The sequence below is a fragment of the Dermacentor silvarum genome, chromosome 2, assembly GCF_013339745.2.
Source record: "Dermacentor silvarum isolate Dsil-2018 chromosome 2, BIME_Dsil_1.4, whole genome shotgun sequence".
NCBI classification, from domain to species: domain Eukaryota; kingdom Metazoa; phylum Arthropoda; class Arachnida; order Ixodida; family Ixodidae; genus Dermacentor; species Dermacentor silvarum.
In genome coordinates this window covers 37364705-37377172 of record NC_051155.1, presented here as the reverse complement: position 1 = coordinate 37377172, position 12468 = coordinate 37364705, and the positions used below count along the sequence as shown (strand labels likewise).

Below are 12468 nucleotides of genomic sequence, written 5' to 3'. Positions count from 1 at the left end.
GTGCTGTTCGGCGATGTCCCAAATTCCTGGTAATGAGCAGTAAGGTATAGTTGAGGTTGGCTGTAAGGAGCCTTTTTCCGGAAATGGACATGCAAACCCTTATGACCATGCTAACTACAATACATGGAATCTTTTCTTTTCAAGCTATGGCAAGCAAGAATGCTGAAATAAACATAAAACTGGATTCTAATGATACAGCGGCGTTTAAAAACAAAACGAAGTGTTTTTTCAACCAATACAAGAACGCCAGCGAGACGCTGTGGAAGGTGAGTATTTAATCGCCTTCTATTTGGCTGTGGCATTGAATATCAATAGTGCGTTTCTATTTTACCATTACGCCAATGTGTAAGCACTGCCCTGTTGCAAACCGCACCAATCAAATGGAACTGGATAACTCGAGGAGATCGACCATAGGCGGAGAGTCTTCATTATCCCGGAAGGGGGGGGGGGGACTGTGGCTCGACGAGCTTTTCAACCCCCTCTACCCTCTCTTTCTCCTTCTGTGCATATATAGGGGGGAAATCATGTTTTCCTTTTCTGCACTAATCATAATCATTCCCAGTAATTACTGCATATATATATATATGTATGTATATACATACATACAAGACGAAGTGTGGAGCGCCAGACCCGAAAGTATATTCAAAAAAAGAGGAAAAGATGAAGGTGATGGCATATGTACTGACTGACGTTTCGGCCGGAGGACCGACCTTCATCAGAGTATATATATATATGTATATATATATATATATATATATACATAAATGGTTTCAGAAGCAGGCAACACTCATAGAAAACAAGGGTAACATAGGGGGCCTTACTTGTACTCCAAATTAAATTAAAGAAATTATAGATGAAAGGAAACGATTGTCGCTGCAAAAGAACTTGCCGCAGGCGGGGCACGAACCCACGTCTTCGTATTACGCGCGCAATGATCTTACCAACTGAGCTACCGCGGCGACCTTTTCCCATCCATTGTACGAGGTATACAGCTTTTAGTACTGTGGGCTAAATTGTGTGCCATTCGTAAACCACACCTATAAGGTTCGGGAGCGCTTGGATACCTAATTTACTGCAAAGGCTGTAATTAACCCACATGTTTTGTACTTTGCCTACACATTACCCATAAACATACCACTTACTTTCACATAGCAGAAACGAACTATACGATCGTTTAAACCACCGAAGGCACCGGGTAATACGACTATGGTCCTCGCATAACTCGTTAAATTATGGCAAAAATTCGGGTAGAGTACGTATTTACAAAGTTCATAATTATGACAGAAACGCTAACGTTTCGCCACACATTACTGTTAGCATTACCCCGATTTTCACCAAAATATATTGTCACTTAGTAGTGACGCGGAAGCAAACAGTCGTAAAACTGTGTATGACGAAACTAATTCTTTATTGGGCGAACCTGTGCCCACAAAAGCAAGCTACACTCGCAGCACAACGAAAGCGGCGAACACAGTCGGCGGTATTCGAAATCTGATCAGCGGCGAAACGCGTCGGCTTTTATATACCTGAGTCATCGAATGTTCCAGATTAATCCCTGATGACCGCGTGTCTTCCAGAAAGTTCGAGACAATTCGCGTCGCTCATACAATCAGATTACATGAGCGTCGGTGACCACAGACGAAGGATAGAAGCATCGATAACGTTCGAGAAGCTTCCGATGCAGGCGCGTCCTGCGCCGAGCGATAACGTTTAACACTTGTTAGCCGGTGGAAAGCGGCCACCGGTGAAAGATAATTATGCATACGTGTCAATATCCTCGGTGGTACCTTAAGTTCTCTGAGGACATTCGGAAATATAGCTCATAATGACCATACAACACCTTTTGCAAAACTTTTGCAAACTTGTAATTTTGCAAAAACTGTAATTAGCTCACGCTCTCGAAACTTTGCCCACTCACCACGCTTAATATACCGCTTATTCCCCTAAGAATGTCAACTTTGTTGTGCGTTGGGTGCTTCCATGACATTGGGCCAACTTCCTGCGTGGTTCACGAAACAAAATACACATGTGAACCTATCCTTACACGTCAACCATAGCATAGCCCTGTTTTCTGCAAGGATAAAATTGCTACCACCTTTGTTTTTTTTTGCCGGGCAGGGGTAAACCTTGTGAGAGTTCCAATAAGCCTTCTACATAGCTCAAAAAGCAAAGGTTAATTATTTGTCATATAGCCATTATTACCTGACACACGTTACCCATTTTCACTTCATTTCTGCTAACATTCATCACATTGCATCTAAGTATAACTTAGTTATAAGCAGCACACTTGGAAAAAACACGGACGCAAAAAGAATGAAGCACTGAAAAAATTCTGCGGTTAGTGCCTGCTATCACTTTATCTGCGTCCCTGTTTTTATCAAGTGCACTGCTAATATCTAAGTCATTATTATCACCTAGCCTATCAGTTCGTCTTAACCCTTTAACTGGAGAGATAAGAAACACTTGACCTTTAGTTATTCTTTACTTTGGTGAAATACATACGAATTGAAATAGTAAACGGCTTCTCTAAAATCTAAGCGAGATACAGTAGATCAAAATTATTGTTCACCAGGTGGTGACAAGTAAATATATGGCCCAGAACTGGTCTCTGGCACTAGCTTTGGCAAGGCTAATGTGTGTTCTTGAGATGTGCCTTTATGCAGTTAAGAAAAAAGAGCTTACTTAACAAATGCAAAAAGAAATCGCATTGGCGAGAATATGAGCCCCCCCATGCGCTAAGAAAATAACGACGAAGCCTTCAGGTTTTGGGACCAAAACATTTGCTGATGCTGACGCTTGACAATTTATTGAATACTACTGTACACAAATAGGTGCATAAATAAATCTAAACTGAAAGGCGCTTCACCTTTCGATTTGTATAAGTTTTTGCAGATGCTTTGTTAGGTCAATAACAAAGGGTTAAAGGGACTGGCAAACATGTTTTATGGTACCCGTAGAGAAAGAAAAAGCTTCCCAGTCTGAGCTCTTCCAGTCGTATAGGGGTAACGCGGAAAATGCCATTAAACATTTGTATCCGAAGTTTTCGATCTGCGTTGAGGGTGTAGTCGTGCCGAAGAAACATGCTGGAAAACTTGATACATGAGCGCGATAGCGATTATACGCCGGCAGAGGTGGGAAGCAGCCTGCAAGTGCAGCCCTAGCTGCAACAAAGTAATATTTTGTTTATCAAGCTGATGTATCTGTGGTTCATGTTTTATGAAGCGTTGCATTATTTCGACAATAAGAAACATCTACACCAATGCGATGGCTTCCGCTAAGTGGCAAACTAATCTCGAACGCTATGCTTTTGCTGGCTGCATGCGCTAGGTTTTTTAGCCTAGCCAAGCTAAGTGATAGGATATGTCAGCAGTAAAAAACAATGATTATGGGGTTTTATGTTCCAAAACTACGATCCAATTATGAGGCTTGCCGTAGTGGGGGACTCCGGAATAATATGGACAACCTGGGGTTCTTTAACGTGCAGCTTAATCTAAGTACAAGGGTGTTTTCGCCTTTCACCCCCTTTTCTAACTCTTGTTTCCTCAGTGAATGTAAAAATAAACTGAATAAATGGAGGGGAAAGCCCGCTCTAACAATTGAAATAACGGGAATACGCCAAAGAAAAGAAAATGAACAGGGGTTAAGAAGTAATACTCAAAGCCCATATTTTCAAAGCATAAAGAACCAATTAAACACAGCTGCCTAGCCGGGCTATTAAATATCCGTCGCCTGTTCACATGCTACATATTTCTTGGTTGCCGTATTTTCCTTCAACGATAGCTGCCAACCGAGGAAGACCGAAGAAGCGAAGAACTACTTATGTGTCTAGGAAGGTCCGTTACACTCATGGATTCTTGATGCAAAGCCTCTAGATTCATTTTTTTTGTGCCTGCGTGAGAATACAGCACACTGCACTACAGCAGGTACGAGATGTGAGAACCACTGTGAAGAGTGTGCTGCCATTTTTAGTGTGGGCGATTTCGGCTTGTTGTGCGATCTTGATCAGATGGACGTACTTCCTCACACGTTTCAGTTCCGTGAGCCGCGGGTAGGTACCTACATCTTTGTGAAAGGGCATCCCGAGCTGGTGGATCTGGCAATTTTGCGGCTTAACGATGGTCTGCTATTTTGAGACAGATCTTTTTCTGTTCTTCATGCAAGCCACCAAGTACGATCTATTGGGTCTCTTTAGCTCACACTAGCATGCGAGCCTTATCTGAGTATTTAGAGATGTATAAGGTGGCTTGTAGTGTTATGATTGCTGTTTCTGTCGTGTTCTGTCGTGTTCGTATTCTAGCCACAGCGTGATAGCTTTAGAGTACATCGTGTAACAGATACATTCGACTTCAGGTAGACGATTAGCCTAGAGCAACGTTTTCAAGGGTGGTTGACGCGTTCGCGTGGTGGCACGACGTACATGAAGTACGCCAACGCAAGGGCCCATTGCCGTGTGGGGAAAGTGGCACTGCACATTTCGAAAGTTTCATTACATAGAAATAACACAACTTCGTTCGCGAGTCTGGACGTGCTCCTTCCTCTGCCTCACTGGCAGCGTCGTTAGCTATGCTGTGTCAAATGCTTTGCAAAGATCGACTGCCAAAAATATGTATATATATATAGGACGCTGTTTCGCCTACCTCTTCGTCTACTGGCCAGGAACAGAAGTTGGTAGCGACTGTCCTTTGTGCATAGACCTGGGCTGCAAGCTGTTTCATCCGGATGCTCGCAGGCGATTTCTTCTGTGAGTCCAAACATAAGACGCTCGAGGCCAATGGGTTCGAAAAATTTACCGAGTGAAGAAGATAGCTATACTGTCACGAGCCTTCAGAAGTAGGCTTGTGGGTTTAATAAACCGTAGAGAAGCTCGCGCCAAGAACACGCGTCCGTCGGTGCTGGCTCTCGAGCATGGAAGATGATGATGATGTCTATAACACCTGGCTCGCACCCACTCCGGGGGATTGACTAAGAATTGAGCACCTCAACTTTTAGATACGGTTTTCTGAAAGTACAGTTACTGTGCAATTTAGTAATCAAAAGATACAAATTAAATTTCTTAAAGTGCACAATTTATAATAATAATGCCATGCATTAAATAGTCAAATATCTCTCAGAGAATTGTAGAAGTAGCGATTTAAAATTTTATTCGTTTTGTTGACTGAATGAAACTACAAACGGCATCAAGTACGTCCCTGTGGCTAAAGCCAAAAACCGAGGCACTGAAAGTTAGTAATGTTCTGAAGACCCACACGGTCTTGTTCGTTCTTTTTGGCTCGACCCACACTTGCTCTCGACACACTACCGACACACAATCCCGCTTTCCGAATAAAAGCATCACCTCAATGCTGGAAAATAGGTTTAGGAAGAAAAAATTATAAATAAGACAATGCAGACAAAGGGAAAGTACAATAAACGTCATGCCGCCACAGTCAATGAACAAAGAATTAAACTCACGAGAATAAATGAAAAGCAGAAACAAAGAGTGGTGAATGAGTAAAAAAAAAGTTGCGAACGCTCAATTTACGCTGTCATGCGCACAACATGAACTACGTCCGAGCTCGGTTGGCTTTGTGTCCTTGTCCGTGTCTGCGGTGTTCCGTCCGGAACCACTTCGTAACTTCGTAGTTTACGTCACTGACGCGGCGGAGCACTTTATACGGACCGCAATACCGGCTCAGCAGCTTTTCACAGAGGCCACGACGACGAACGGGGGTCCACACCCAAACTTTGACCCCAGGGTTGTAGGACACGTCCCTGTGGCGGATATTGTAGCGTCGTGCGTCTGCCTGGTGCTGCTGGCCGATATGTAGCCGCGCGAGCTGTCAATAGGCCACCGTCTTGACACGGCAGCATAGCGTCCTGCATCGTCTGGACTTCGCGACCGTAGAGAGGCGAAAGGGCGTGAAGCACGTCCGTCTCTTGCACGGCGTTGGTATACGCGAAGGTCACGTAATGCAAGACCCGATCCCATGTTTTTTGTTGGACGTCGATGTAGTACATTGCGAGCATGTATGTGACCGTCTTATTCAGTCGCTCGGTAAGTCTGTTGGTCTGCGGATGATACGCGGTCGTCTTGCGATGCCTGGTATTGCTTAATTGAAAAACTTCGTCCATAAGCTGCGCTGTGAATGCTGTCCCTCTGTATGTTATTACAGTGGAGGGAGCCCCGTGACGCAATACTATGTGGCGCATGAAGAATTGCTCTAACTCTGAAGCCGTGGCTCGGGGGATCGTATGGTGTATTTCGGCGCTGGTATTCCGACAGCCTTTGACGTACTGTTTGACGCTTGTCGAAAGCCTGGGCGAATAATACATCTCGCTTACTCTAGCGAGTGTTCGTGAGAAGCCTAAATGGCCAGACGTGGGTTCGTCATGGCAAGCGAAGAGGACGTCCTCTCGCATGTCTCTTGGAACCACCAGAACGTAAGCGCAGCTGGTCGAACGAGCATTCTTCTTACACAGCACGTTGTATCGTAGGCAGAAGGAACGTCAAGGAGCAGGACAGATGGCTTGGTTGGGCTCTGCCACGGCCCTCTAGATGATCGATGATCGGTTGAATCTCAGAGTCGATGAACTAAAGCCCGATGAACTAATGGCGCCCAGGAAGCCGTCATCGTCCTCTGTTTCGTGACTGGCAGGATCAATCGGTGCTCGGGACAATGTGTCAGCGTCTTCGTGCTTACGGTCAGACTTATAAACGGTGGTAACGTCAAATTCCTGTAGCCGCAAGCACCACCATGCCAGCCAGTCCTGAAGGGTCACGCATGCTTGCCAACAGAGGGCATGGTAGTTCGTCACTACTTTGAAAGGACGGCCATAGACGTAGGCGCAAAACTCAATGATCGCCCTCTCGACTGCGAGGCACTCTTTCTCCGTAGTCGAATAATTAACTTCGGCATGCGACAGGGAGCGGCTGGCATAGGCTATAACTCTTTCTACTCCATCTTGGCACTGGACGAGCACTGCGCCAAGTGCTCGTCCAGCAGTCACGAGCATACACGAGCAGCCTTGCCGACACTAGGCAAGGCTGCTCGTGTATCGGGCGTGCGTCTTCGTACGTGATTATCCTGTGTCTAGTGATGGAAATGTGGCGTATCTTTGAAGAACTTGCTAAGTAGGCCCTGAATTCAAGCAAGAGCTTGCGCACTGCTGTCTGGCTATCGGTGGACATTTCAGAATTGATGTCGAGATGGCCCAGATGGCGCTTCCCTTCTCTTGGTATCCATTCTCTACCTCTAATGGTCCACCGGTTATCTACCCTACGCAGCTACATAGCCTGCCCCAGCTCCTTTTTTTTCTCTTAATGTCAATTAGAATATCGGCCATCGCCGTCTGCTCTCCGATCCACACCTCTCTCTTCCTGCGTCCCCCGGTTGTTTACCCTCCACCGAAAAATATGTACAGTCGAGGGCAAAATTTTAGAGACCACGGGAGCGGCGACTAAACTGCATCGCTGTGCCTTCTGACAGGTGCGCGAATAAGTTCAAGAGCGCGTACTACGCACGCGCGCCCTTTTTTATCTGCCAGCCTGCTCGTTCGGTCGCTTCAACCAGGCGCGCACCGGAACGCGGGAGAGAGCGCAAGGTGCCACTTCTGCAGTAACCGTGGAATCGTATAACGAGAAAGGCATCGCTGCTTCGTGACCTTGGCTGCGATTTTGTAACGTTGCCTTATGACTTATTTCACACTAGTCTTATCATCCACCGCTCACAGCCGGCTGATCCCGTTGATAACGTGAGCGGACCGTCGCTCTGACCACTGACAAAGCGCGATAAGCGCGAAAAGGCATTATTAGGCATCGCTACAAAATACCGGCTCTTATCACATAATTCGATTTCAGAAAAAGTGACACAAAGCATGTGTTCCGCGCCGCGGAACGTCTAGAAGCAAGGCACAGAGGGTAGCGCGCTCCCAGCGCTGCCAGTACAAATGAAGTGTTTTCGTCACGATATTGCCACCTGTAGGTAGTGGGTCGAGGGCAAGAGTGGGTCGAGCCCAAGAGAAGAAAGAAGACCGCGCGCTCCTTGTCTGCTCGAGCCAGCCCCGACGGTCGCGTCTTCCAAGAGCCAGCTGCTCTACGTTTATTAAACCTTCAGGGCTACTTCTCGAGGCTCGTGACAAACTGGTGGAGGTGCGGGGTAAGCGTCTTCACGGATGTTGCAGACTCCTCCAAGGATCTGCGCTACGAATCCAGTGCCTGTTGACACTCCCGTGCATCAGGCCAGCCGCAGGATCAGGAGACTGTCTCCAGAAGTCGTCAACGCTACAGTTCCCACCACATCAACCGGTATGACCAGCGCTTCTCTTCAAACCGCCCCAACCGGTACGGGAAGCACGATGTCGAACCGTTACACAGTTGAGAGCCCACGGATCCTGAAGACGTTTCATGGCACAGTGTTCGAAGACATCGAAGACTGGATGGTCGAATACGAGCGCGTGGCCTCCGTGAACGAATGGAACGACACGGAGAAACTCCGACACGTCTACTTCTACCTGGAGGATGGCGCGCGTACGTGGCTTCAGAACCGCGACGGGCAACTGACGTCGTGGCGCGAGTTTTGTCGTCAGCTTTTGGAGACATACACCAGTCCTGATCGCCACGAACGAGCGGAACGTGCGATTCAGGCCCGCGTCCAGTTGCCAAACGAAACTGTGACCACTTACGTCGAAGACATGACGCGCCTCTTCCGACGGGCCGATCCAAGAATGACGGAGGAGAAGTTACGTCATCTGATGCGCGGGGTCAAGGAGCAACTCTTCGCTGGCCTCGTACGGAGCCCTCCGCAGACGGTCACGGAGTTCTTGTCCGAGGCCGTGACTATGGAAAAGATGCTTCTGCATCGCTCGAACATGTATGAGCGGCAAGCGAACAGCATGTCTGCTGCTGACATTTTCACGGCTATAGGAAGCAATGGTGACTGTCTGCGAGAACTCATCCGCTCTGTCGTGCGTGAAGAGTTGCAAAAGGCCGCCGTAACACCGCACCCTACGGTAAGCTCCATAGCGAGCATTATCAAGGACGAAGTGCACAAGGCGCTCCGTGACACCTTGCCTCCTGCTAACGCTGCGGCAGTACCTGTTGAATATCCGCGTGCGACCTACGCGGAAGCCCTGAAGCGCCCTTCTCCCTCTCCGCCGCGGTTCGTTCGTGCTCCTCCTACGGTGTCAATTCAGTCGGCGCAGCCGATGTCGTACTACGACGCTGGGTATACACCGCCGCCGGTTGTTCATGCCGCTCCATTTGCCCACCATTCGGAGCAAGCGGTTCGCTACGTCGACGACAGACGCCCGCCCCCTCGGAAGTCGGATGTTTGGCGCACACCAGATCATCGGCCTCTGTGCTTCCACTGCGGTGAAGCTGACCACCTGTACCGCCAGTGCCCATACCGGCGCCTTGGGATTCGCGGCTTTTCCGCATACTCGCCGCCACCCCGATACGGCCAGCGACCCCGGGGCATTCAGGACTACCTCTCTCAGCAGCGCTTGCCACCGCCTGCCAGGCGGCCGTCGCGATCGCCGTCTCCCAGACGATTTTCACCTCCGCCCCAGCGCTATTCTCCCGAGCGGTCGACCAGTCCCCGCCGGGAAAACTAACTGAGGCGATCTTTGGGGGCGAGGTCGCTGACGGTCGAAGCGCTGAAGACCTCCGACGGACGCAGTTACGGAAACATACCGATCCGCCATCACCTGCAGCTGAACGAGACGACCGGCTTTCGCTCGATATACCAGTGACCATTGACGGTTATGCCGTGAGTGCTTTAGTGGACACCGGCGCAGACTACACCATACTAAGCAGGAAAATAGCAACGCAGCTGAAGAAAGTGATCACGCCCTGGCATAACTCGCAGATTCGGACGGCTGGCGGCCACGTCGTTACTCCGCTGGGCGCCTGCACGACTAGAGTTGAGATTCAAGGATCTACATTCGTTGCGAGCTGCCTTGTCTTACGCGAATGCTCCCGCGACGTTATTCTTGGGGTTGACTTCCTGCAGTAGTACGGCGCGATTATCGATCTGCAAGAGCGTCGTATCACTTTCTCTGCCGCACGAGCAATCGACGTGCAAGACGGCCAACGGCGCGACGACGTACTTCGTGTTTCGGCAGACAGTGTAACGCTTCCTCCACGAGCAAGTCTTCTCGTCGACGTTACATGCTGTGGCTTACGCGATGGCGAAGCGGTGGCCGAAAGTAACTTGGAACACCTACTGAAGCAAGGTGTTTGTGTGCCTCGAAGTGTTATACAGATTCGTGCTGGTCATTCGCAATTGCTTGTTACCAACTTTAGCTACGAGCACCGACACCTGTTCCGCGGCACTTCGTTAGCGTTTGCTGACGCAGTAGCAAACGTTAACAACTGTTTCACGTCAGAAGTAGTGGAGACAGCAGACACGTCTCTGGGCCATCTCGACATCAATTCTGAACTGTCCACCGATAGCCAGACAGCACTGCGCAAGCTCTTGCTTGAATTCAGGACCTGCTTCGCACATTCTTCCAAGGTACGCCAGACTTCGATCACTAAACACAGGATCATCACGTACGAAGACGCACGCCCGATACACCAGCAGTCTTACCGCGTGTCGGCAAAAGAACGCGAAGCCATACGTACGCAAGTCCGCGAGATGCTTGACGATGGCGTCATCGAACCTTCTAACAGCCCGTGGTCGTCTCCGGTCGTTCTTGTCAAAAAGAAAGACGGAACGCTACGCTTCTGTGTCGACTACCGCAAGCTCAACAACGTGACTAAATAGGACGTGTACCCGCTGCCGCGTATCGACGACTCGTTAGATAGACTACGGCGTGCCCACTATTTTTCTTCTCTCGATTTAAAAAGCGGGTACTGGCAAATCGAGGTAGACGAATGCGACCGCGAGAAAACAGCCTTTGTGACTCCAGATGGGCTCTATGAATTTCGAGCGCTTCCTTTTGGCTTGTGTTCAGCCCCGGCTACTTTCCAGCGAATGATGGACACTGTCCTTACTGGACTGAAGTGGCAGACCTGTCTTGTGTACCTGGATGATGTGGTCATCTTCTCTGAAACGTTCGAGCAGCATCTTCACCGCCTACGGAGTGTGCTAGAAGCCATCCGATCGGCAGACCTCACACTTAAGCCCGAAAAGTGTCACTTTGGTTACGAAGAGCTCAAGTTCCTCGGGCATGTAGTAAGCGCCAAAGGGGTCCGACCCGATCCCGACAAGCTTGCCGCGGTGGCCGCGTTTCCAGCTCCTGCCGATAAGAAGGCCGTCCGGCGCTTCCTGGGTTTGTGCGCCTACTATTGCCGGTTTATTAAAGGCTTTTCGAAGATAGCGGAACCCCCGACACGCCTCACGAAGGACGATACGCCATTTGTCTGGCATAATGAGCAACAGGCGGCTTTTGCTGAATTACGACAGCGCCTGCAGTCAGCACCCGTTCTTGCACATTTTGACGATGATGCTGATACTGAGGTGCATACTGACGCCAGCAGCATTGGCCTTGGCGCAGTGCTCGTCCAGCTTCAAGATGGAGTGGAAAGAGTTATAGCGTATGCCAGCCGCTCCCTGTCCCGTGCCGAGGCGAATTATTCGACTACGGAGAAAGAGTGCCTCGCGGTCGTGTGGGCGATCATCAAGTTTTGCCCCTATCTCTATGGTCGTCCCTTCAAAGTAGTGACGGACCACCATGCCCTCTGTTGGTTGGCAAGCATGCGCGACCCTTCAGGACGACTGGCACGGTGGAGCTTGCGGCTACAGGAATTTGACATCACCATCGTTTATAAGTCTGGCCGTAAGCATGAAGACGCTGACACGCTGTCCCGCGCACCCATTGATCCTGCCAGTCAGGAAACAGAGGATGATGACGGCTTCCTGGGCGCCATTAGTTCGTCGGACTTGAGCAGACGGCAGCGTGACGACGCTGAGATTAGACCGATCATCGATCATTTAGAGGGCCGCGACACAACCATACCACGCCATCTGTCCCGCTCGCTGACGTCCTTCTGTCTGCGAGACAACGTGCTTTATAAGAAGAATGCTCGTTCGACCAGCCGTGCTTACCTCCTGGTGGTTCCAAGGGACATGCGCGACGACATCCTCTTCGCTTGCCATGACGAACCGACATCTGGTCATTTAGGCTTTTCACGAACACTCGAGTAAGCGAAATGTACTATTGGCCCGGGCTTTCAGCAAGCGTCAAACAGTACGTTAAAGACCGCCGTGAATGGCAGCGCCGCAAGACACCATCCGTTAAACCGGCTGGCTTACTTCAGCCAATTCAAGCGCCTCACACGCCTTTCGACCAAGTCGGCATGGACATTCTCGGACCGTTTCCTCTCTCGGCCGACGGTAACAAATGGGTGATCGTCGCGACTGATTATTTAACATGCTATGCTGAGACGCAGGCGATCCCACGAGCCACGGCCTCAGAGGTAGCGCAGTTCTTCATGCGCCACATCGTCTTGCGTCACGGTGCTCCCTCCACTGTAATAACCGACAG

General features: G+C 49.5%; 1 protein-coding gene across 1 annotated transcript in view; it reads left to right on the top strand.

Annotated features, from left to right (window-relative positions):
- Nucleotides 1-12468, top strand: part of LOC119439969 (neprilysin-like) — a 500589-nt gene that overhangs the window by 435933 nt on the left and 52188 nt on the right. Inside the window, exon 13 of the mRNA XM_049662689.1 lies at nt 145-266. Coding sequence (XP_049518646.1) covers nt 145-266 — 122 coding nt within the window. The remainder of the gene's footprint in view (nt 1-144; nt 267-12468) is intronic.